This window comes from Cnephaeus nilssonii, assembly GCF_951640355.1.
Source record: "Cnephaeus nilssonii genome assembly, chromosome: 7".
NCBI lineage: Eukaryota > Metazoa > Chordata > Mammalia > Chiroptera > Vespertilionidae > Cnephaeus > Cnephaeus nilssonii.
The window spans coordinates 78309490-78336522 of NC_137078.1; the positions used below are offsets into that span (position 1 = coordinate 78309490).

At 42.0% G+C, this 27033-nt stretch overlaps 1 protein-coding gene across 3 annotated transcripts; it reads right to left on the minus strand.

The window, feature by feature from the left end:
- Window positions 1-715: 715 nt before the first annotated feature.
- On the minus strand, window positions 716-10985 carry AKIRIN1 (akirin 1). Of its 3 annotated transcripts, XM_079777177.1 has the most exons (5): window positions 10624-10982; window positions 5796-5936; window positions 4199-4333; window positions 2858-2929; window positions 716-2235 (listed from the first exon to the last, which is right to left on the minus strand). In XM_079777177.1, exons 1-5 carry the CDS (start codon window positions 10838-10840, stop codon window positions 2225-2227), a joined length of 576 nt encoding a protein of 191 aa, XP_079633303.1. In that variant the 5' UTR covers window positions 10841-10982; the 3' UTR covers window positions 716-2224. The 3 variants fall into 3 exon arrangements, with proteins under 3 accessions (XP_079633303.1, XP_079633304.1, XP_079633302.1); XM_079777178.1 differs by lacking the exon at window positions 2858-2929 and having other exon boundaries at window positions 10624-10984; XM_079777176.1 differs by lacking the exon at window positions 716-2235 and having other exon boundaries at window positions 2247-2929; window positions 10624-10985.
- Window positions 10986-27033: the final 16048 nt, after the last annotated feature.

Genomic DNA, 27033 nt, shown 5'->3' on the forward strand with positions numbered 1-27033 from the left:
GATACTTCCCTACTTGGGAATGTGCCTTAGTTCAGATTCTAGAAATCAAGGTCTAGAGAAAAACTCCTTTTGCTAGTCTAAGGCCTATCTTACAGGTCCCCATTTTCTGTTCTAGGATCTGTCTTTTACCTGGATAAAACACTAAGCAAACATGTCTAGTCTCTTTAGAGGAGATCCCCAAATCCAGCCATGGTGGTGTGGTCTTACCATGTGGCCCCCAAAAGCAACCATATCATAATACAATAGCATGTCATTTTCCTTACAGAAACTTAACTCTATTTCCCAGCCAGAAGCTATTCAGTAGGAATGGGGCTGACACTCACAACACTGAGTGAGCACATCACACTGATTCTGTAACACGAAGACTTAAGTGAGGCAGTGTTCCCTATTCCTGATCCATCCTTCGGGACTTCTGACGGCCCCCACAGCTGCGCTGCCCTTGTTTTGGTGTGGCTACCCCACTGTGAGGCCACTCCCATTACTGCCGCTACTATGTTCCTCTTTCAGGAACAAGTGACTACCCTGGAAAAAGAAGAGATAAAACAAATTGCCCTTCAAATATGAAGTAAAAAAATTCTTTAATTATCAAAAGATCACTGTTGGGCTTTAAAAAAAGTCTGTAACTCTTAAATGTAATGTTAAACTGGGGAAGTGGTTATAGCAGCTTCACATAAATTATTTTAATAAACATCATCACAGTATTAAGAAGGCAAGGTAAACAAATAGCTTGAGTATTTTATTTGTTTGCAACTAAGCTTGTTAACACTATATAATGAAAATGTACAAAGAATAACGTTGCAGTTTTTGGTTAGATTTAAGTCAAAGACATTCATTAATAAGGAATCTTCCAATGTGAATATTCCAGAAATTATCTCTAAGCCATCTGATCAGAACTGTCTCTGAATATTACCTTACTTTGGAAGGTATTGGCATACATTTTAATTACACTCAGATTTTTCAAAATAAGCTGTAATTAAAAAAACTATTCTATATTCAAACTAAAACAATTTTAATAGAACTTTCCTTTCCAGAAACAATAATAAACGAAACAAGGCATTTGTAAAATGTGGTCCTGAACAAGTCACAGTAAAAAATAAATGTATACTTAACTTCCACCTCCTCAAAACAGAGGCTACTTTCTGTTCCTCAGCCTTGAAAACAAGGTGAAGAACAGTCTGTAAGCAACTTTGGGCAGGGGGTTGCCAAAACAAAGCTCAAGCAGTTGAACGTGGACACCTCTTAAAAGAATTTGGGAGAAGCTGACCAAAGGATCCAAATCTGTATGTAATAACTGATACAAAGGTGAAGTGGCTCCTCCCAAGTAGCAGTGCTGCCGGGGCCTGGCCCAGCCCCAGCCCATGCTCACCTGGTCTATGCTCCCAAGAAAACCCTGATGCTCCTGCTCTAGGGGAGACTTTTTCTTTTTAGAGGTTCAGTGTCCAGGGAGCTCTCTGTGTGAATGAGGTGAGCACAGACTCCACATGGGTATTTTAAGGCTTGGAGTCAAAGTATCTTTCCAATACAGCTAGGCAGATTCCATGTGTCAAATGGTCCGTCTCCAGTTTGTTCTAATTCCTCACCACGCATTTATAGACCTAGGACCACAGACCTTTGCTATGTCATCTAATCACATCTGATGTCCATCCTAATGTATGATTCATATTCTGTGCCTGAAAACAGTCCCTGTATTTAACAATACCTACACATAAAACAACCCACTGTTACAACTTACATGGTCACAAAACATTAATGATCTTCTGTAGATCAAGCAAATGTTTTTAACCATAATTGTCGTGCATCAAATTCACAGCCAGAATCCCCAAGATCAAAAAAATTTGCACAATACAAATAATAACTTAAAATACACATACATACATATACATACACTCTCATACACACTTCTTACAGAATGTGCTTGGGGAAACTCCATTTGTTGAGTGCCACTGAGGGCATATTTTGCAAAACTGCTGCTCCAGGTATTTTGCTTCGAAAATCTATCACAGTAGGGCACAGCTGTTTATTGGATGAGCAGAAAAGAAAGATATGCTTGTGGCAACCAGAAAGTTTTAAGGTCTTTCAAGTTGTATAAAATGGACCTGCAGAAACCTTTAAGTGTTCTCAGGATGCAAAGTTGGAGCTGAAATGTGATATCAAACCAGTTGCAAAAAGTGCACAGCAGCCATCTCTTGAGGTCAAACCTGGTACCCAGATATGCAAGAAAGCTTCAGGACACATCTATAAATTAGAAATAAAGAAACAAAAACATGTAAAAATACTAAAAAACATAGGGTTGTCCTTTTTAAATAACAACTAATGGTAAATGTGATAAACTGCATGGAGAATATGAATCACCACTTAAAAGGTCCTACATTCTTAAGAATTTAAGAAATCTGAGTCAGGTTCAGTGGATATACAGTTATTATAATTTATGTTTTGAGTACCTGGTAGTTGCAAGATGTTTAGAATTAAGAAATTCTGATCACACTCTTGACAAGTAAGCCTAAGAAATCAAGTTTCATAAATTAACAATTGAAATTACCTTTCTGGGGAAAAGCCAGGTAATAAACAAATTGGTACTGTATTTAGACTACCTAGGTTTCAATCTTGGCTGAACCACTAGCTACATAAGCTTGGACAAATTAACTTCTTTACTTCTTTAAATGCTATCGTTACTTGTATAACAATAATAGTTCTTCCCTCATAGGGTATGGCCTGGTGCTAGGCATGTAAGTATTCTTTAAGTGCTAGCTATTATTTTACTTCACAAGGGCTTTTTGCTATCAGAAGACAAGGTACTTAGTTTTAAAATTTTGCTCTTGAAAGTTGGGTAATTCAAAGAAAACTTGGCAATACTTACAGCTTGTGGGCCGTGTTCCGTATCGTCGCATAATCTGATCGTGTGTGAATTTCACAAAAGATTCATATTGTTCTGTGAGGGGAAAGACAGTATATACTATCCCCGGAAACTCTCCCCCACTTTTCAAGAATCAAGTGTCAGGATCACATCTAGCTTCCCTGTTTAAATTATTTATTCCCAGGACCTCCTTATAACAGTCACTCTTGAGATTTGTTACTTCCTCTTAGATGCCAGACCCAAATCCCTGGCTCCTAGATTTAACCACTGATCATTTATAACATAACATTTTCCTAATAATCTTGTGCTGTAATTCTATCCCCTACTAATGGCTTCCTAAGACAGACAGACATGATCACTACTATGCCAGCAAATTTTAGGGTATCTCCTATAAAACATGAAGCTTGAAGCCCTTTGCTGCACTCTACTGTGGCTATAAATTCCATCATACACATTGAGTGAAAAGGTGGGATGGCTAAAAGCTAGGAGAAAATTCCATACTACCTAATTATAGTTTGTTCTACAGAAGTGCCTTAGAGCCAGCTGGTCTGAACAATTTTGGGGTGGTGGTAGGAGGGGCGAATGATATGCTAGTTTCTTCTTATAATATACATTATTAGTATATTAAAGAAATTCTACTATAAAGAAACCCATTTAATTTTGTTGCTAACCCCAACAGTTCTCAATTTACAGCAGGCCTATTAACATTCTGAGGCACCACATGGTGTGGGTCATCAAATTAGGAAACAATACTGTTAAAGGTAGACTTTGCTGCCTAAAATCTCTCGGATCACAACACCCTCCTCTTTCACTAAACAGGTACTTTCAATTCCTGATTCAGATCCCTTCCTTTCAGAAAAGACTCTAACTTGTTGCCACCATTAATCACTCCTTTTGTTCTTGCCTAAGCGGTGCTTTCCAAACTTTATGCTAATGTACCTCCAAATCACAGGATGCCTAACTTCCCACACCCACTAAGTGACTCTCACCAGGAAGTTTGATTATGTTAACTATACTCCACACCTCCCAATCATCTATTGATGGTCAGCACTATCCCAACCACCTGTTTACATGCCAGCTAACCCAAACAGTCTACTCAATGCCTTTGTTCATATGAAAAATTCTCAGAAAAGCTTGGCTTATCTTTTTTCAGAAATGTAAATAAAAAGTCCTTCCATATAATATATAAATGAAACATGTACAACCACCAAAAGGAATAACTTAATAATCACAATTCATTAAGTCTTCTTGCATGATGTCCTACACCTAAATTATCATTTACTTAATTGGGATTAATCCTTACTGAACCTTATGAACAATGGCACAGCCACCACCTCAGCCTACCTGCTAGTTTGGTGTTGAGGATTTGCTCGTACTCCTCCCGAATTTTATCTTCATAGTCTTTTAAGAGACGCTCACATATTATTCCAACTTGTCGGAGAGTAAAGGTGGGCTGGTCCTTCTTCATCCAGGAGGAACCTGGCCAAAAGACAAATCTAGTTCACAAATTCTAGTTCTAAAGTTCAGAATTAATAACAGCATGCAAACAGCCCTAGGATATAAAAATTATTTATAAAAATGATATTTTCACTAATTTACATAAAATATTTCCACAAAATTCTCTGAGTTTCTGACATTTGTTTTACAAAGCAAGGACAAAGGTAAATTGAGAAGAGAAACAACATGTATCCAAGCTGTTCTGATGCCATAACAACCAGAGCCCATACTCAATGCTCATTTGGTCAAGAATAAGAATAAAAAGTTTAAAGCTGATATAAAGCCTCTAGTCTAGATTAGGAAAAGTAGATTCACTGCATGAGAGCTACCCAGATTCTTGGAGATCACCTACACCTATGTTTAACCAAGGTGGTGCATCATAATTACCGGTGGAACTAGTTCTGGGATAGGGCTTCAGAATCTTTTAAGTTCCAGGGTGATTTTGATAAGAAAAGAATTTTGACACTTACGGAGAGCAAATGACTTGCTCAATATAAAAAATTGTTAGCAAAGTCATTGAAATATGAATGAAGGGGACAATTAACCACTACACATCTCATCCTTGATCCCTTTTGAATCTGGGCCAAGAAGAGTGAAATGTTTATAAGATAGTAGTTAGGAACCAAAATATCCACTGGAAAGCCAGAAAACATGGAAATTGACTTCCTGATCATGATTTTTTTTAAAAGCAGCTCCATTGGTAGTCCAATTCTGAGTTGTTTTTCAAGGCTTAACCTGGAATTTGTTTCTTTGGCCTTTAGTCTATAAAAATATTCAACAGCCTGAAACAAATAATTTTTTTGCTTAAACCAATTTTTTTTTTCTCTACAAATGAAACCTGACCAAAATATCTAGCCAGTCATTATCTGTACTTGTTTCTCTACCCATAACATATTCTATTACTTCAAAATTAGCTCTAGCCAGTTTGGATCAGTGGACAGTGTGAGCCCATGGACTGAAGGGTCCCAGGTTTGATTCTAGTCAAGGGACTTAAACAGGGTCATATATAAATCCCTGACCCTGGTTGGGGTGCATGCAGGAGACAATCAATGTGTCTCTCTCACATCGATGTTCTGTCTTTCCCCTCCCCTTTCCACTCTCTCTAAAAACAAAAACAAAATTACATTACTAAAATTGAGACTTGTTAGCTATAACCATTGAAAGGTCTACCACTTATGTATGTGCAAGAGCAATTAGAAAAGGGGTTGTTTCAGAGCCAAAATCTTTGGGTTATAAGAGGATTTTTAAAAAATTATTTGCGGTGAAAGTGACATAAAGTGAACAATTTAGTATAGTCACAACATTGTACAACCACCACCTCTATCTAGTTTCAAAACATTTCTACTACTCCCAAGAAACACCACTTACCCATTAAGTGGTCCCTGTCATTTTAAATATTATATACAAACTCTTAAATGGGCTGTGCAAATTAAAGTATTCTTACCTGGAGAACTAGGCGCTGTGAGTGCTGAGGAGTGAGGCTGACTTTCTGAAGTACAAGCTTCATTCTGATTAAGAACAACTTCTAATTGTCTCCACCTCTGGTAACGACTATATTCTTGTTTTATGTTCTGAAAAATTTGCTCTAAATAAAAAAAGAAACACACTTGAGCATTCACTTTGAGTCATTTCTTCTTATCCTTCTCCCCATGCAATAAATATTAACAAGAAAAATATTTATACTGAATAAAGCATTCCTCCTTTAACCCCCAAAGTGTGCCCTCTTATTATCACTACTAGAGGCCCAGTGCATGAAATTCGTGCAGGGGGAGGGGGGCGTCCCTCAGTCAGACCTGCACCCTCTCCAATCTGGGACCCCTCAGGGGATATCCGACTGCCAGGACCGCTGGCTCCTAGCCGCTCGCCTGCCTGCCTGCCTGATGGCCCCTAACCGCCCTCCCCTGCTGGCCTCATTGCCCCTAACCACCTCTGCCTCGGCCCCTGCCACCAGGGCTTTGTCTGGAAGACGTCTGGTCTAATTAGCATATTACCCTTTTATTAGTATAGATTTCAACAATATGTAGAGTAGCAGTTATTTTGGCATAAGCCACTCAGACAGTTCTCTTTGCTTGTTTCCTGAAGACCAGAGTTGCTGTTTGCTGTAGCAGTAACTACAACTTACAAGGAAAAAAAGTTCTTCACCTAATAGGGAACTATTTTTTATCTCCCTTCAGTTGCACAATTTCACAAACCAGAGTACTAGGGGTGAGTCTCTTACCACCCAAGGCCTTCTAACAGCAAAAGTCTTGTCCTGTTTGGACTAAGATCTTTAGAGAAGAGGAAAGCAGAAACCACTATGTTTATAGCTGGAGGAAGATCTGAAATTTATTGCTTGGAATTCATGAACAGGACTTAAAAGAGAATTTTCTGATTTTATAAGAGGCAATATTTGGTAGGATTCAAGTTACTATTCTGAGTCAAGGTAACAAAAAAAACAAACACTATTAAAAGGAGTCCAGGACACACAAATACTAACCACCTTGAAGTACATCCTAGAGACAACACAGAATCTGGAAGGATGTGGTTTTCAAGTTTTTTTTTTTGTTTTTTTTTTGGTGGTAGAATGTATATTCACTTTTCAGATAATAAAGGCTCCTAAAACCCAGAAAATTATATTACCCACCCCAACTCACATTATTCTAACATATACCTTACTCTAGGTGTATTATTATTTTTTAATAGGGAGGAGGAAGTGTTAATTCTATTTGCTACTTCCTAGATGTGTGACTATGACCTTGGGAAGTTATTCAAGATCTTTAGCCTAGTTCTTCAATATAAATACTAAATGTCTGCCCAATAAAGTTGTGAGAATCAAAAATCGAAGATATTAATGCCGTAACAAATGATAGTACAGCCCAGGCACTGACATGAATTCAAAGTAGCTCCACACATAACTAAACACTCAGCTTAAACACTGGAACAATGCAATATTTGGCAAAGCTTTCCTTTGAGGATGCTGTAAAGTTCATGTGTTAGATCTCTCAATTTATGAAGTCTTTGCTTCATCTTTAAAATATATTCTCCAAGCACACATGTGCCAGATGCAATACAAGGTTGTAAGTAATTGCAGACTTGAAACAAGAAAGAACAAGTATGAGGACAAGGTTCCTGAAAACAGAAGATCTTTGATAAACTTTTCACTGCCTCCTGCATGGCAAAGTGAACAAATGGAAAGATACAATTTTGAGGCTGGAAGAAGAACTTACAAGTCCAAGAATCTAAACATGGTATACACAGGAGAAAAATAAGGAAGCAGATGTGATTTTCTTCCCAAGAAGGCCATATATAACAGGCAAAGGCATTTAAAAAAAAGAAAAATGCAAATTTCTGCTTTGGCCTGCTCTAGGGTTCAGCTGGTTGAGCACTGTCCCATGCACTGAAAGGTCCCTGGTTTGATTCCAGCTCAAGGCACAAGCCCTGGAAGAGGGCTTGATCCTGAGTAGGGGGTATGCAAGAGGAAGCCAATCAATGTTTCTCTCTCCACACTCTTCCTCTCTCTAAAAATCAATAAAAACATATTTTTTAAAAGAAAATTGCAAATTTATTTTTTAAAAAAGTAAGAGATGAATGGAAAAGGAGAGGGAGAGAGAGAAATATCAATGATGAGAATCACTGATAGGCTGCTTCTTGCATGCCCCATACTGGGGATGGAGCCACAACCCCAGGCATGTGCCCTTACTGGTAATTGAACCAGGACCTCCTGGTTCATAGGTTGCCATTCAACCTAGCCACGCCAGCCAGGCACCAAGTTTCTTTTTAACAGTGGGTAGTTTTAATCTTTGCCTCTCATTATTTGAGGTTGTGCTTCTAGGTTTTATCAGACTAAGTCCATTGTTTTTCCAGTTCCATCTCCCACTACAATCCAGTTGCAGTAAACTATCCTTTCCTTCATTTGTGGGTTTTCTGGCCTTTGCTCAAGCAATTTTGCTTTGCTTGAAATGGGGCTGTTTCTCCCCTTCCAATATTTAAGACCCAGCTAAAATGCTACCTCATTTGGAAGTTAATCCTGAACCCCTCAACTCATGATCAATTAATGCTTTGCATCTACTCACTCCATGTTTACAAATATCTTCGAGTTCAACAACCCCCCTCCATACCTCCATCCATCCACCTCACTCATTTAAGCAATAAAAGGTTTAATTTTATAGGGTTTTACCACAAAAAGTGCTATGACACACATCTTTTTCTGAAGTAAAACATAGTCTCAGACCATTTCTGAGAGAATTGCACAACCTTTGAGATAATGACTAGGATTGTTATAGAGTAGAGCCACTGATTTTTAAATGCACTTTTCTATTAATTGGCTTTATTCTTTCTACTTGTATAGCAACTAATATTTCCTCCCCCATTCTTTTTTAATCCAGAGGGTATCTTTCACATAAGCCAAAGCATTAATGAATCATTCATACTCTTTCTTTCATAACAGAACCCTATTCTAATAATCATTAAGAAACATAACTGATCAATCTTTACAAATGAATACTTTATTTTTTAAAACTTAGGTTTATTGTAGAAAGTACTACAGATGTTCCCTTTTTTCCTCATTGACTCCCCCTTCTAGCCCACACCCACTGCCCATCCCAGGCCTTTACCACACTATTGTCTGTTACAAATGAATATTTTAAACAAAGTATTTTAACATAAAATGACCAAGAAGCTAGTTTGCATGATCTGTATGGCCAGATTAAATTTTAAGATTAAAAAAGTAGTGACCCCATTATAGCACTCTGCAAATTTTTAGGCTCCCAAATACATTCAGCAATCATTTATTATGCACTTGGTATAATGTGAAATACAATAAAATTAGTCTAGAGAGTAGTATTGGGAGAAATACAACATTTACATAATATTCATCAAGACAGATGGAGCAAGTATTCTATTTTATTGAAATTCTATTTGTAGCTGTAGGAGCAGTGGACAAAAAAAAAATTTTAAAAATCACCCTCTGCTTTTGAAGGACTTTTTACAAAAACTTCTGCAAACATTCTTGTTCAGTGCAACATAAGTGGTCTGGGAATTTAAGGTGGAACAGAGTTCCTCAAGGAGCAGCGTTAGTCAGGTAATGGACCGAGACTTAAGAAAATTAGTGTATTTGGATTAGCAAATAGCAGAGGAAAACATGATGGAAGGCAAGAAGATATGGCTATAGTTGGTAAATCCTTTGAATGCCAGCATAAAAAAGAGGTGAACATGAGGATAGACCGTCTAGGGCAGCCGGGCTGGCAACTGCAGGAACGTTGGTTAGAGAGGATGAGGGCCTGAAATCCGCATGGCGGATTTGCAAAGGAGGACAGAAAGCCTACATTCACTGGTGGCTGTAAGGGGGTGAAGAAAGAATGATTTTATGGCAATTCCAAGGTTTTGCTTATGCTTGAAAAACAGAAAGCACACAAAGAAACGACTTGCCAAAGTTCAGTTCGGAGACTCCCCCCATTTCCGGGTGCCCTTTAAACTGCTAAACATTAATTCTGGTGCATTTCCCCCTCAACTCCCACACAATGGTTAAATTTTTTTAGGTTAACTTTTACTTTTTTGTCACATCAGCTCTCGCCTTTACTTGGCCAATGCCCTTACTTGAAGGCGACTCCCTCTGGTCAGGATAGCCGAATTCCTCCTTCTGGAACCTCTGTATGTTTAAGGATTCTCAAATTCTAGCTGACGACCTAGCGACGCCAAGCCATATATGGCACAATGGCCATACAATAAAAAAACATGTCCAGTCCCTTAGAATTAGTCAGGTTGAAATCGGATTCCCTAACTTCTGTGGCGGCCTCTGGGCCCTCAAGACTTCTGGAAATCAGGTCTCCCGACCAGCTCCGGTCCAGCGCGGAACAGCACGCACGCAGGCCCCCTCCCCGAAGCCAGCCTCCACCCCCCACCCTCCAGGCCGGGTTCGTGAGTAGAATCCAATTTTCCATGGCCCACTGGGTCTCCAGGCGGCTCCGTGCAGGCCCAGGCGGCGGAGGCAGGAGGGGCTGGGGGACGGGGAGGGCCCGGAGCAGCCAGGGATATCCCCGTCTCCCTCCCGCTGCCCACCCTTCTAGGCTCTCCAGCTCCAGGAACACCGAAAACGGGCTCTGTGGCCCCACCACCCCTCCCGGATGTTTCCCATCCCCGGAAGCGACCAGGCCCAGCGGCACCCCAGTTCCCTTTTCTCAGGACGAAGAAGGGGTCCGTGGGTAAATGAGCCCAGCGTCCATAACCCTCCCCCCCCCACTCCCCCCTCCAAATGCCAGGGCCTGGCTTCCTGCCAAGCCCGCAGCGTAGCTCACCCGGAGTCGGAAGGCGCCGCTCGCTGCCGGGCGGGACGGGCTGCTGAAGCGTCGGCGGTGGGGTCTGCATCTGAAGCGGCGGAGGCTCGGCGTCCGGGGGCCTGAGGCCCGGAGTGGGGCCGGGCAGCGGGGCGCAGCGCCGCCGCTTCGGGGAGCCCGGGCTCAGCAGCGCCGCCTCGAACTCCATGGGCCGTTTCAACGTCGCCCCGCACGCCATGCCGCTGACGGGCCAGGGACCAGGAGCCGACGCGGCTGTGACGGCGGCCCAACCTCCGCCTGCTCAGCGGAGCTCCCGAGCCAAGCCGGCTCCAATGGCGCCTCCAGCACCCGGCAGCGGCGCTGGCCCCGCCTCCTGTGACGTCACGGGCGTGCCCACCGCCAGGCCGGGGGTGGGGAGCCGGAAGAGGGCCACTCTGGGAGGGTCCATCAGCCACAGTCCGCCGCCGGCGCCCCCTCCTGAGGAAATGGAACGGCCTGGGCGGAGAACTTGGTCACCAGGCAACGAAGGGAAGGCCCCCGCCTCCGCCCCTCCCAGGGTTCCAACCCCCACCCCATCCCTCGCCGCCGCTCCCGGGTGGCCCCTTAGGTTTTCGCACCTGCGCGGCACGGGCCTGGGGGAGGGGAGGGCTCGGATTGGCAAGCTGAGAGGGGTGTGTGGAGAGGCGTCGGGGTCGGTGTCTGGGGGTCCCGTAACCTCCGATCTAGCCCTTGCCCCGGGATAAAAGGAGAGGGTGGTTTTTAAAAGTCCTCAAGGGCATTCCCCTGACTCCAGGAAGTGTCCATTTAAACAGAACCGAGATCTGAGGATGGACTTCAGGAAGTCCACCAGTCCCACGAAACTGCAAAATTTTGTGTCTGTGTGTATTTTAGGATAGATGACCCATACTTTCACCAGCTCATCAGAGAGGTCTGTTACTCAAAAAAGTTAAAAACAAACAGAAAACAACCAACTAGTTTAAGCCGTTTAAGCATGGTGTCAGTGTCAAACACTTGAGCGGATAGCTGACGTGCCAGTCTTTCCTGCTGACCTGACAGCTCAGGTGCTTCCTCGGGTCTATCTGAATTCTTGCCCGCGGTGCCAGCGGTGAAGTGCCTTTGATATTCTGGAATAACAAATGGATATCAGGAAGGTTCTACTTTCAGAAACCGCGTGCTTGTGTATTACTAAGGAGCAGGTCTAAGGGATCTGTGATACAAAAAAGGTTGAAACGTTTTTATATTTACTCATATATGTTAAATAATGACAACGACCCCTGGGATCTGTCTGCTTCGACATATCTCTGGGATTTTCCAGAACAATCTAAATTCCAGACACTCTCCTCTAATAGGTCATATGTCTGATCAATATGCCCCTGTATTTGAGTTGGAGAATATGAACATAATACCTCAGTCCCATTTTTTTGTCCCTTTCTGATCCTTTTATTCTGGGTCCTCCCTAATTTCTCCAAATTTCATAAAGATCAAACATAGGTCAATTTCTTTTTTGCATTTATGTTTGACAAATAGCAGAAGTAATTCTAAAATGACTGTGCATATTAGATGTTAAATTTATTTTATCCTTATCTCCTTTCCATAAGGACACAAAGAAGGGTAACGATAGGCTTAGAAAACTAGAAATGGAACATTAGGGCCAAAGAAAAAGATAAAAATTATCCTAATAATTTAAAAATAACTGTGACAGCCCTGGCTGGATAGAGCATCGACTTGTGTGGACTGAAGGGTCATGGGTTGGATTTCACTCAGGGCACATGCGGGGGTTGCGGGATCCATCTCCAGTAGAGGGCGCGCAGGAGGCAGCCAATCAATGATTCTCATCATTGATGTTTCTCTCTCCCTCTCCCTTCCTCTCTGAAATCCATAAAAAAATATTTTAAAAAAAGAAATGTTTTTCTTAAAAAAAATGACTGTGACTGAATTTGAAATTTAGTCCTGAGTTTCCTGGCTGCAGGGTAGAAATGAAAACACTGTACATGTTGAATAGATCTTGTCATATGAAAGGAATCAGTTTATCAGAGGAGACAGACCATAGATTTTTTTTTTCTGTAGCACTAACTTCTAAAGGTAATTTCTCCTGTGACTTTATTAGGAACCAATGAATGATGTTATAAAGCAATCAAGATTTGAATAACAGCCCTAACTGGTTTGGCTCACTGGATAGAGTGTTGGCCTGTGGACTGAAGGTTCCCAGGTTCGATTCCTGTCAAGGGCATGTGCTTTGGTTGTGGGCACATCCCCAGTGGGAGGCGTGCAGGAGGCGGCTGATCAATGTTTCTCTCTCATTGATGTTTCTGACTCTCTGTCCCTCTCTCTTCCTCTCTGTGAAAATCAATAAAATATATTTTATTTTAAAAAAAGATTTGAACAACATATGCAAAAGCAAAATTCGTATTGATATTTCTTGTTATGTTTAATAAAAGCCAAGGACATAAAAAGCAACCTAGTGGTGGTTATTTTTTTTAAAAGGGGTTTGTCTAATATGGTCTGAGAAATTGCTTTCTTGTAGTCAAACTGGTTCAAAGTTAAAGCTTAGAAGGTTTTCTTTTTTAATTTTTTAAATATGTTTTCATTGATTTCAGAGAGGAAAGAAGAGGGGAAGAGAGAGAGATAGAAACATCAATGATGAGAATCATTGATCAGCTGCCTCCTGCACACCCCCCACTGAGGATTGAGCCTGCAACCCTGGCATGTACACCCGGACTGACCAGAATCTAACTGTGACCTCCTGGTTGGTGGGTCGATGCTCAACCACTGAGCCACACTGGCCAGGCGAGCTTAGAAGGTTTTAAAAGTATGGCCCTTGGGTCATCATTCTAAATAGCACTTGTAGCTAGGGTTTTGCTAAGTGCTTTGATAGTCATGCTCTTCTCTGTGAGCCTTTAAAAGTCTGAGCATGCCTTGTATAATTTTAGTGTTTTAAAACAGGAAGTTATAATTTCTTTATAAATCTGACTGTTCTTCAAAACTAGAAATTCCTTGAAAATAATATCAAGGGCCCCTGGTTAGTTTGGCTCAATGGATAGAGCATCAGCCTGCGGACTGAAGGGTCCCAGGTTTGATCCCAGGCAAGGGCACATGCCTGGGTTGCGGGCTCGATCCCCAGTAGGGGGCGTGCAGGAGGCAGCCAATCAATGATTCTCTCTCATCATTGATGTTTCTATCTCTCTCTCCTTCTCCCTTCCTCTCTAAAATCAATAAAATATATTTAAAAAAATATTATCAAGGCCTCATTCATTTATGTTTCCCCATCCTCCACACAGTGTTTGAGTGCAGTAGGGATAGGCACAGAATAAATATTGGTTAAATGAATAAATGGTAATTATTTTCAAGATTGTTCTCTCTATCCCTGAAAGCTGATTGTCCACATTGCTGAATGAGGGTGGATTCAGATGATTCAGAAACCAAACAAGTAGGTGGTATATCCTATTATAAGTTGCAGTTGACAGCAGCCCGGCCAGAGAGATGGCCTTGAGGGAAGCAGATGGGCTGCTTTGAGGGCCACTCACTGTGGTGTCTCCTTATGAAGTCACCACAGTCCAGGTCTGCTTTACTCTGTATATCCAGACACCTGACCAGTCAAATACATGCGTACTCATACACACATTACTAAGTACCTTTCATGTGCCAGGCATTATACTTTCATGGTTGAGGATACTATGGTATGAAAAGAGACGTAGTTCTTGCCCTCCTCGGGCTTCCAATCTGTTAGAGATGACAGACATTTATCAAGTAATCACAACAACAAATATACAACTACAAACTATGACAAGTACTCTGACGGGGAAAAACAGGGTATTACAGTGGTTGTCTTCTTAACCTGACTTAGAGAGTAATGAAGACTTGAGCTAGGAGCTAACTAAGCAAATAGAGGGTGAGGACATCCCAAACAGAGGGGATAGCATACCCAAAACTCAGTGATAGAAGAGACCATAATGTGTTTGAAGAATTAAAAGACGTCTAAAGTGGCTGTGAAGGTAGAGTCAGGGAAGATAAAAACTGATGAGGAAGGCAGGAGCCTGATCATTTAATACCCTGTAGGCTGGCAAGAGATTTTTCCCCCCTTTATCTTAAGAGCAGTGGGAAGCTACTCCAAGAGTTAAGGTGGAACAAAAGAGCTTAAATATGATCACATTTGCATTTGAAAAGATTCCTGGCTGCTGTATAGAGAACAGGTTGGAGGTGAGCAGGGGTGGATGGAGATCAGTAAAGAGGTTACTGTATCTGTCCAGATGCATGCTTGGAGTATGAGTTGTATAATATTACAAGAAACCTCCTACCTCTTAGCACACACAGATTCTTTCACATCACCACCTGTGGGTGTTTTTATGATAGTTCACCCTATGGAAGCTCAGCCATAGGTCTGAAGTTCTGTCTATTTATGGTGATAGCAGTTGTTTGACCCAGAGACATTGATGAGCTAAAGATGGGTCTGGGAATGAAAGGAAAGAGGGATACCATCTTCCAAAATCTTCCAGGATTCTTTGCCCAAAGTTTCCAAAAAGAGTTGTCTATATTCGCTATCTCCTTTTGCCTACCTCTCATCGCCTATCAATCACACTGGCTGATTTCTGCCCCTCCCATTCCACTAAAGCAGGTAAAGTCACCCATGATCTTCAAGCTATGGAGGGAAGTGAACTCACAACGGCCAAGTTTAGAAGATGAAATAACAGATGTCTGTGAGGGTTAGGTAAGGAGGTGAGAGAAATGAAAGACTCAAATATGACTCCCAGGCTTCTGGCTTTCTCAGCCATTTCTGAGAAAGTTTTCACCAGACAAGGGCCAGACTGGGGAGGAATATAGGAGCACAGTTTTGAACATATTGCGTTGCAGGTTCCTTTAAAGTATCACTTGGGATTCTCAAATAGTGTGTGTGTGTGTGTGTGTGTGTGTGTGTGTGTGTGTGTAAGTATGTGAGCCTGGAATTCAGGAGAAGTCTGGATTGGAGAAAAAATTAGGAGTCTTTGGTGTAGAAATGGTAATTGAAGTTGTATAGGCAGCTGGGATTATCTAAAGTAGGAATTCTTAGTCTTTTGTGTGTGTGCTGTTAAGTGCCTTCTCTGAATGTTTTTAAGTGTATAAGATAAAATACTTATAATTACAAAGAAAATATCAGCTGTATACACACACACTCACATATAATATATTAAAAATATATAATATAATAAAATTTCCAATAGTCTATCAATACCCATTGGATATTCATATGATACTGATAGACTACATGGAAATATACATTAGGATATTAAAAATGATTTGAACCTGTATAATATAAAGGTAAAAAAAATGATTATTGAGTTCGGCAGGTGTGGCTCTGCAGTTGAGCATCGACCCATGAAACCAGGAGGTCACAGATTACATTTCGGGTCAGGGCACATGCCTGGGTTGCCCTCTCAGTTCCCAGTAGGGGGCGTGCAGGACGCAGCTGATCAATGATTCTCATCATTGATGTCTATCTCTCTCTACTTCTCCCTTCTCTCTGAAATCAATAAAAATATATTTTAAAAAAGCACTATAGAATACAGCAAAAACTATAGTCACAGGAAATTTGATAGCCTTGGTGCTTTCATTACTGAAACTGAAATACTAAAAAAAACCAAAAAAACACACCCAAAAAACAAAAAAACATAAAATTAAAACTCACCTTAAGAAATTAGAAAAAGGCCCTAGCTGGTGTGGCTCAGTGGATAGAGCATCGGCCTGTGGACTGAAGGCTCCCAAGTTCGATTCCGGTCAAGGGCATGTACCTTGGTTGCGGGCACATCCCCTGTGGGGGGTGTGCAGGAGGCAGCTGATTGATGTTTCTCTCATCGATGTTTCTAACTCTCTACCCCTCTCCCATCCTCTCTGTGGAAAATCAATAAAATATATTTAAAAAAAAAGAAATTAGAAAAAGAATAAATAAACTAAAAGAGTAGGAAGAGATTAATAAAGATAAAGCTGAAAATAAACTAAAACACAAAAAATAGTAAAAATGGCCCTAGCTGGTTTGGCTCAGTGGATAGAGTGTCTACCTGCAGACTGAAGGCACATGCCTAGATTGCAGGCTTGATCCCCAGTAGGGGGCGTGCAGGAGGCAGCCGATCAATGATTCTCTGTCATCATTGATGTTTCTGTCTCTCTCTCTCCCTCTCCCTGCTTCTCTGAAATAAAAAATATATATATATATTAAAAAATAGTAAAAATGATTAATAAATCTGAAAACTTTTAAAAAAGAAAGATTTTTAAATTGATTTTTAGAGAAAGAGGAAGGGAGAGGGAGAGAAAAAAACATCAATGTGTGAGAATGATACATCAATTGACTGCCCTGCATTCTCCTACCAGGGTTTGAGCCTAAAACCCGGGCATGTGTACTGACCTCGAATTGAACCTGCCACCTTTTGATGCACAGGATGATGCTCCAACCAACTGAGCCACACTGGCCAGGGCTGAAATCTATTTTAAAAGGACAATAAAGAAAAAGACAAAATATTGTGCCCTGACTGGGATCGAACTCAGGACCTCTTGGTCCATGGGACAACGTTCAATCCACTGAGCCAGCACAGCCGGGCAAGACAAAATATTTATGAGTAGGAATGAGAAAGAAGACAATCATAGATACAAAAGTGATAAGAATTATAAGAAAACTAGAGGCCCAGTGCACAAAATTCTGCACTGGGCGGGAGTGGGGGTTGGGGGACTCCCTCAGCCTTGCCTGTGCCCTCTCGCAGTCCAGGAGCCCTTGGGGGGATGTCCAACTGACAGCTTAGGCCCACGGAGCAGACATCCTTAGTGCTCCATCGGAAGCGAGAGAGGCTTCCGCCACTGCTACTGTGCTCATCAGCGGTGAGCCCAACTTCTGACTGAGTGACACTCCCCCTCTGGGAGCGCACTGATCACCAGGGGGCAGCTCCTGCATTGAGTGTCTGCCCCCTGGTGGTCAGTGCATGTCACAACAACCTATCATCGCCATTGGATCGATTTGCATAATATTCTTTTATTATATAGGATACTACCTGCAACTTGATGGCAATGCATTTGAAAAGTTAGCAGAAATGGGTAATTTTCAGTTAGATTATAAATTATACAAGTTAATTAAAAAATAAAAGGAAAACTATAATGTAGCAAAAAAATTCACACTATATAATAAAAGAGATTTGGGAGGTGATTAGAGATCTACCATTTACTAAAAGGATCAGAACCTGATGGTTTTGCAACTAAGATCCCTCTCACCTTTAAAGAACAAACAAGTCCATTGTTATTTGATCTGGTAGTTCAAAGAAAATTTGGAAAGCTCTTTAATGCATTTTATAAAACTGACATAACTTTAAGAGCAATCTTTGATAAAGATAGTTATAAAAAGGAACTATGGACCATCTTTGTGAATGAAGAGAGACAAAAATTCCAAATAAAATATTAGCAAATGGAATTCAGCACTCAAGAGTAATGCATTGTGACCATATTGGATTATTTCAAACATAGGAGGGTGATTAGGCTCTCAGGAAATGTATCAATATAATTCATAAACTCCATGAATCAAAGAAAAGCTGTAAGATCTTATCAGTAGATGCTAAAAATAAAAGTCTTAGAAGGTATATGAGGGAGTCTAACATACAATATGGTGATTTTATTTATTTATTAATTAATATATTTTCATTGATTTCAGAGAGGAAGGGAGAGGAAGAAAGGGATAGAAACATCAATGATGAAAGAGAATCATTGATTGGTTGCCTTCCACATGCCCCCCACCATGTCTTGACTGTGAATCTAACAGTGACCTTCTGTTCATAGGTCGATGCCAATCATTGAGCTACACTAGCTGGGCTACAACTTGGTGATTTTTTTTTTTTTTAATAGAGAAATGGGTTATAAAACACTATGGCAGGTACCAACTCCCTAATGGGTATGAGGGAAGGTGACAGACAACCCATTCCATCTAGGAGCTGGGAAGCCTATGTTTCTGATCTGGGCACTGCCGGGGGCACTTCCGGCCCACGTCAGTGAATCAAGACCAGCAGATTCTCTCCGAGAACTCTAGCACACCAGGACAATAGCTGTCAAGATGTGACTCTAGTCTCGGGCCAACTTGGTGATTTTTGTTAATGATATTGTATTATATAATTGAAATTGCTAAGAGAGTATATCTTAAGTGTTCTTAACACACACACACACACACACACACACACACACACACACACACAAAGGTAACTATGTGAAGTAATAGATGTGTTAATGTGTTAATTAACTTGATTATGGTACTCATTTCACAATGTGTACATATATTAAATTATTACACTGTAGCCCTTAAAAATCATGTTGCACAACCTAAATAAATATAATTTTTATTTGTCAATCATACCTCAATACATCTGAAAAGGAAAAAAAAAAAAGATACTTTCCTTGCTAAGTATCTGCGTAAACCTCAGATGCTCAAAACATTTTAGTAAAACTTGAATATGCTTACATAATTTAAAGAGAAAAACATTTAAAAATAAAAGCATCTATTTTTCTTTTTTATATATTTTTTAAAATGAAAGAAAATGTAGAACCTCGGTATAAAGTAGACCAAGAGAGCAAACTCAGAAAAGAAAGAAGTACTTGACTTAATGAAACCATTGAAATAAAATTAAAATTGGTGGGGGGTGGGGGGGCGGCGAGGGGAGGGGATATGCAATGGAGAGAACACAAATTTACTATTTTTTAAAAATATGTTTTTAGCCCTAACCAGTTTGACTCAGTGGATAGAGTGTCGCCTGTGGACTGAAGGGTCCCAGGTTCGATTCCGGTCAAGGGCATGTACCTTGGTTATGGGCACATCCCCAGTAGGGGGTGTGCAGGAGACAGTTGATTGATGTTTCTCTCTCATCGATGTTTCTAACTCTCTATCCCTCTCCCTTCCTCTCTGTAAAAAATCAATAAAATATATTTAAAAATATATATATATATATATAATTTCAGGGAGGAAGGGAGAAGGAGATAGAAACTTCAATGATAAAAGAGAATCATTGATCAGCTGCCTCCTGCACCCCCCACACTGGGGACTGAGCCTGCAACCTGGGCATGTGCTCTGACTGGGAATCAAATCATGACCTCCTGGTTCATAGATCAAGGCTCAACCACTAAGCCACACCGGTGGGGCACAAAGTTACTATTTATAACATAAGATGGATTCTTTCAAACGGACAAGAAGGGAACTAACAACCTAATAGAAAAATGGGTAAAGGACATTAAGAAGTAATCCACAGAACAAATCTGAACGAATAAGTATATGACAACAGCAATCGTAGCTCAGTGGTTGAACATCGACCTATGAACCAGGAGGTCACGGTTCCATTCCTGGTCAGGGCACATGCCCAGGTTGCAGGCTTGATCCCCAGTGTGCGGCGTGCAGGAGGCAGCCGATCAATGATTCTCTCTCATCATTGATGTTTCTATCTCTCTCTCCCTCTCCTTTCCTCTCTGAAATCAATAAAAATATATTTTAAAAAAAGAAGCATATGAGAAATACTCAAGCTCACAAATAGCCAACAAATGCAAACTAAAGGAACAATGAGATATCATTTTATACTTATCAGACTATGAACTTAAAAAAATTCAGATAATATTTATTGCTACGGGACTGCTGGAGTGGCATTATTATATAATAGAGGCCCGATGCACGAAATTCGTGCAAGGGGCCTCGGCCCTCGCAGTCTCGGCTTCGTCGGGAAGGTTGTCTGGAAGGATGTCAAGAAGGTTGTTTGGCTGTCTGGTCTAATTAGCATATTACGCTTTTATTATTATAGATTGCTGTATATTAGTGCAGCCCTTTCAGAAAGCATTCCAGCAACATCTATCAAAAATAAAAACATACCCTTGCATCTATAATCCCACTTCTGGGAAGACACCCTATAAACGAAAAGCACTGAAATATATTTACATGGGTGTTTATTGCAGCATTGTTCACAGTGGCCACACGTTGAGATTAAAGAGATCATTCATCATTCAAGCAGTGATCGAATAAAGTATAGTACATTTAAGGCAGCTATTAAAAAGAATGCATCAGAAGTATGCAAATTTCCATGGTAGGATTTTTGAAAAGGAACTAAGGTATGGAAAATGTTTGTAATTGACTAAGACTGCACAGCTACCAAGGGTCAGGATTCAAAACGTCTAGGTCCAGAGTCTTCCAACTTGGCCACTATTCTTACTGTGTGACTTTGGAAGTGGGGTTGAGTAGAAAGTTGGTAGAAGATGACAAAAGGGAACACAGAACAAAGCGGGAATAATTACCTGGTAGCACCTGTTTGTTCTTCACCCTCAAAGACAGTACAGCAGAAACCTCCCTCCAGCTTTCAATTCGGTATGAAAATGGTGACTTCTTAGGCCACCAGAGGTCACTCCGGTTTCCTTTGTTGGGTTACAGACCTGCGGAGTCTTGGCAACAGGTACCCAGTGCTTTGGGTCTTCTTGCTGTCCTGCCCTCAGCTGCTCCTGTGTCTCCTCTCTGGTGGTGTGGCTGTGACTGCTGCTGACGCTGGCTGCTGCTGGTGCAGCTACTACTATTCCTAAAGATAGGAGATCATGGAGACCTCTCTTCTCTCTGCCATAAAGCAATGATGTGGGCTGGGGATCAGCCAGATGTGGGCTCAAACCCTAGCTCTGTTATTGACCCCTTTGTGTAAACCGAGGCAGGTCACAACCTCTCTGAGCTTAGATTGCCCACCTGTAACATGAACCTACATCACAAGTGAACTATCAACATTAACTGAGATAATGTATCTCAAATGCTTAGCACAGATCTTATTATTAATACTCAGGACGTTTTTCTCAATGCAGGCACTTGTATCCAGCTAGTTTTTCTTTACTTTTCTTCTCATTGTTTGCTATAAGGCTCAACAAAGAAAGAAGTTGGACAATGAGTTATTAAGGCTACGGCCTTAAGTAATCCCTTCAGTCTTGTGTTTCTGCTGAGACTCCTCAAAGCAAACTAGTCTGATCTCACTGTGCACTTGCTGTTCCTTGGTGGCAGAAGCCTGGCCTCAACCGGGGATCAAGCGCTGGAGGCAACCGCTCCAGGTGTCTCTCCCACATCGATGCATATCTCTCTGTGTCTCTCCCTCTCCCTTCCACTTTCTCTAAAAACCAATGAGAAAATATCCTTCTGTGAAGATTAACAACAACAACAACCCCCCCCCCCCAAAGAATGTGTAAAAATGAAATGAAGTTCTCATTGTTGTCAGATTGTCCTTGCCTGGTATTAGGTTCTCCAGGATGCTTCTCTCCCTGCTATGAAAAGCATAGCGGGGAGAAAAACACACACAAAACAATGCCTATTTTACGTTCCATATATGTGATAAAAAAAGGAAGGGGAATATATATACATATGCACACATTGTCTTTGGGTTACTAAATAGGAAAGTGGTAAAAGTCAATGAGTCTTGGGAGGAAAACAGGGATTGGAGGACAGAGGCAGATAAAAGATTTACTTTTCATTGTGTGCTGGTGATGGTGTTTGCAATTTTATTTTATTTTTTACCATGTGAATGTATTGCCTATTAAAATCTTTTTTAAAATGTAGTATTCAGAGATGGAGTAAGGTGATATGGGTAGTATGGGAGGCAGGTAGGGTAGATAGCTTGCTCAACATCTGCACCCTCCTATCCGGCCTCCCTACACTCCCTAGTTTAGCTTTCCAGCCAAAACTACACTTCCTAGACCTCCTTGTAGGTAAGTCTCCAGATGTGTTTTCAGTTCCCCAATGAGTTACGGGCCTTGCATCTGGAACTGAGCTACGTGGGGGAGAAATGAGGCAGCCTGTGAGGATTTAGGAGGTCAAGGTTCCGGAACCAAAAGCTCTGGCAGTGGCTTCCCTGTTCCCCAGATCTTGGCCAAGGTGGTGTTTTCTTGGAGCCAATAGTCTGGACAGCGGCTTCCTAATTTCCCAGAGGTAAGTCTTCCTGATGCTAGCCTGTGCCTGACTAGAATCAACCCTTATTCAGTAGACAGCCTGAGTAGAGATCACTACAGTTTGAGTCCTGTTTGCCGAAGGCTCTCCGAGGTATGCTGCAGTACACTGCCGGGGGTGGTCCTGAAGGTTAAGGGTACAGTGGACGCTGGCTATTTCTTTTGGGCCCTCAGCATTGGAACTACTCCCCCCCCCCCCCCCCCAGTCCTGTGTTTAGCGAATTCCCTCGGGTTATGAATCTGAGATATAGGGCCTATCATCCTCTACGGAAGCTGGCAGCTAAAGACTTCCTTTCTCATGTTTGTTGCCAGGGTACCAGCATGTGGACTGGGCTCTGCCTGTCAGGCACACCTGCCTCAAAGCTAGCTAGACAAACTGGTTTCAGGAAGATCAATTGCGGGAAGAGCAGTGGCTGCAGGGGTGGTGATCAGGCCGGAATTCAATGCAGCGAAGACTGGGACCATTGACAGCAAGCTGCATGTCTAGAGCTTCACAGCCACAGCCGTGATGCCCTGATCACCAGACCCGTTCAGCAACTTGATATTGGCTGTTTGTCATTGTGCAGCTCAGAATATGATTCTTTTCTTCAGTTCTCCCATTGATTCTATGAGCTAGTTAACATGTTTTTAACAATTTTATTTTCTGCTTAAAACACTCAGGTTTGATTTTTGTGGAGGTTAAGAATCCTGGGAAATATATATAAAGGAGACAAATCCTCCCACTGGGGTAGGGTTTTTGCCGGAAAGATTTGCAGATTAAGGAACACACTTTGCATTAACAACGTATGGCAGCAAGTGACAGCATGGACTCACTGGTGCTATCATACATTTCTACTTGCATTAACCCTTTGCACTCGCTTGCTTTTTTCTCGATTCCTTTATTCTAATGCTAACCGTGTCGAGTCACACTCGACATCCGAGTGCAAAAGGTTAATCCGGTTCTCCAGTGTACGTATACATGTATATGACAATTTGGCTCAAGCTGAACAGTCCCACAATCTGCCGTCTATGACCTGGAGACTCAGGAAGCCTGGCGATGTCATTCAGTCCAAGTCCAAAGGCCTTAGAACCAGGGTTGCTGATTAAATCTCAGCCGGAGTGCCAGAGAAGACAAGGCGAGACATCCCAGCTCAAGCTGGCAGGAAGCAAAAGGGATGAATTCCTTCTCCCTCCACCTTTTGTTCTATTCAGGTCCTCAAGGGATTTGATGAGGGGGACTCACATTGGGGAAGGAATCTACTTTACTGATAACTTTATCTTTGGTGTACTTTCAAATTCCCTCCTTAATTTATTTCCATGTGAAACATAATTACATCGGATACTAACAATGCCTATGATCTTTATGGGTATGATTCTGCAGTTGGCTGCTTCTGCTTGTTGGGATTTGTTTTCCCTGTGAGTCATGTTACTTGGAACTTGGTGGGAAGTCTTTGTGGCCTGGGTTGAATTGCATGCTTCAAGAGAGAGTTTGGGTTTGTTTCTTCCAGGTGCCTATAGATCCTAACGATCCAGAAACACTTTAAGTTTTCATCTTGGAGTACTTTGGGCTACACAGGACAGGTGGGGTTGTCGCTAGGTAAATACATATGAGTGGAGGTGTCGGGTGGAGAATTCTCAGGAGAGACAGTATTTTGTTTGTTTATTTTTTACTTTACTCTGACCCATGTACTAGTATGCAAGTACATGGCCAAGTAGGGCTCTCACAATTGCTTGCTTGTGTTTTCTCCTACTGATTCCTTACATACCAGTCATGGTCGGGCATGCATTAAAAAAGATTGTCTTCACATTTCATCTAGTTAATTTTTAAAAATACAGTTTTATTTATTGATTTGAGAGAGAAAGAGAGAGAGAGAGAGAGAGAGAGAGAGAGAGAGAGAGACATCGATCTGTTGTTCCACTTATTTTTTTTAAAAATGTTTTTATTGATGTCAGAGAGGAAGGGAGAGGGAGAGAGAGATAGAAACATCCATGATGAGAGAGAATCATGGATCGGCTGCCTCCTGCACGCCCCCCACTGGGGATCGAGCCTGCAATCCGGGCATGTGCCCTGACCGGGAATCGAACCCGGGACCCTTCAGCCAGCAGGCTGACGCTCTATCCACTGAGCCACTCTGGCTGGGCATGTTCCACTTATTTATGCACTCATTGGTTGTTGCTTGTAAGTGCCCTGAGCGGGGGATTGAACATGCAACCTTGGCATATTAGGACAATGTTCTAACCAACTGAGCTAGCCAGCCAGGACTGTTTTTTTTTTTTTTTTTAAGTTCAGCTGTACTAGCTTTTCTGTGGATAGTTAGCATGTCATTTTTCATAAACAGAATATCTTTTAAAAATTCATATTTCCAATGGTAAGATATGTACACATATAATACCTTAATAAAAAAATTCACATTTCAAATATAATGCTAAATCTCAGGGGGAAAGCTAATTTATTGAGATACTTACGTTTTCAGTGCATCTAACACATTTTGGAGAGAACTCAGCACTTGGGGAACATGCTTGAGGAAATCTGGAATAATACAATGAGTAACTTGATGCAGCCTACATTATATTGCTGCCTATTGACCTGGGACTTTGGCACTGACTCACTGGCCACAGTCACTCTGCACACCTCCAGTGATTCATCTATACTTTCACCACCCACTATGGACGGGGATTCAGACCAGGAGCTTGGCGGCCACAAGCTACAGAGACTCGTCCTAGACACCTGCTGGTGGTTAGGGAGCCTTCACCTGCTGAAGGAGGGAACTTTGTCCATGCTTCCCAGTTTAAAAGTTCAACAAACGTTTACTGTTTCATACTTTGTTTCTGATTTTGGAAATAATTGCATGGATACAAAGATGAAACAGAGAAAGTTACTGCTCTGGAAGAACTTATAATATCAGGGCATGCCCTTTAGCAGGGGAAGAGAAAGGGACATACTGATAATTTAAATACATTGGGTAGGTGTTATGATGTGTGTGAAATAATAGAAAGTACAGATTGGTCTCTGCCCCTAGTTCCTGGTGCAGAGCTTCTAAAACACTTGTAATTTCTCACGTGGTAAGACCACTAGGAGCATCTTTTGTTCTAAGGAGGCAACTCTGGATGGGCTCCTGGCTGGGCACTGGCCAGCAGAAAGACCAAGCCATGATCAGAGTTTGGAATTTTCAGCCCCACCCCCAACTCCTTAGAGAGGTCATGCCTATGTGAAGAAGCCCCCGTAAAATCCCAATAGTGGGGTTCAGAGAGCTCCCAGGTGGGTGAACACATCCACGTAGTGGGAAGGTGACACAGCCCAACTCCACAGGAACAGAGGCTCCTGTGCTTGGGACCCTCCCAGACTTCTGCCTGTTCATCTGTATCCTTTGTCGTATCGTTTAATAAGCTGGTAAATGTGTGACCTTGAGGTCCCTGGGCAACTCTAGCAAACTAATCAAACCCTGAGGGGAACATGGGAACCTCTGATTTGTACTCAAGTTGGACAGAAGTGGAGAGAGAGGAAGGGAGAGGGATAGAGAGATAGAAATATTGATAGGACCATTGTCGGCTGCCTCCTACACGCCCCCCAGTGGGTACTGAGCCTGCAACCTAGGCATGCACCTTGACTGGGAATTGAACTGGTGACCTCTTGGTTCATGTGTGGACACTCAGCCACGGAGCCACACCTGCCAGGGACATTTTTAGGGAAGGGAAATGAATTGGCCCTGAGTCAAATGTCCTCCTTCTCTGGTCCAATCACGGTGACCAACACGGCTCACAGAATACATAGATGACAGCTAAAGTCCCGAGGGGAGTGTGTGCGTGTGGAGGGGGGAGGAGCTGTTCTCAGAGAAACGGGTTGTGGTGAGCTGAAAGGGTGCCTGGTCCTTATTTTTCTGTAGCACCCAAACCTGAATCAAACCGACCACCCTCTGGTGCTCTTTGAGCAGCTAAGAGCTGCTGGGGGGCGGGGGGGGGGGGGGCGGGGGAGCCACACAAACATTTGTAGAAATTTTAATTGAAACATCCAAATCGGAAAAGATCCCTGAAGCCTCATGATGGGTGGGGAGGGGGTGTTCGGTGTGGGTAGCATTGCAAAGGGGACTGACTGGCTGGCCCTAAAGAAGCTTGACCGTGGGGAAGTCACCACAGTCCAGGGGCAGGCTCTGAATTTTGCAAGCTTAGAAACATGAGCTTGTCGATATCTCAGAACCAATGTGATTTGTGGGTACTGATTCACATGAACGAGCTTCGCAAGCCACTGAGGTAGAGTTCCTAAATAAGGATTTATTAATTTACAAAAAGTATTCCGATCATCCCTCCTCAGATCTGTTTGGTGAATACCTTTTTGAACCCCATCTCAAGGCTACCCCCTGTGCCGGGTGCTGGGGACACACAGATAGTCAGATACAGGTTTTGTTCTCTGAGAGCTCCCTAACGTATGGGTGTCAGGTGTGGGCAGACACCTTCCTTTTCTGAAATGACACAGCTTAGGAAGTCAAATCACAGGAGGAAGCATCTTGTTGCGGA

Excerpts from the sequence above, each read along its gene's own strand:
- AKIRIN1 (XM_079777176.1), bottom strand. The coding sequence starts at position 10,840 with ATGGCGTGCGGGGCGACGTTGAAACGGCCCATGGAGTTCGAGGCGGCG. Across the intron at positions 5,937-10,623 it reads GCGGCGCCTTCCGACTCCGG|AGCAAATTTTTCAGAACATA; the intron begins GTGAGCTACGCT and ends TTTTTTATTTAG. Across the intron at positions 4,334-5,795 it reads CACAGCGCCTAGTTCTCCAG|GTTCCTCCTGGATGAAGAAG; the intron begins GTAAGAATACTT and ends TCTTTTGGCCAG.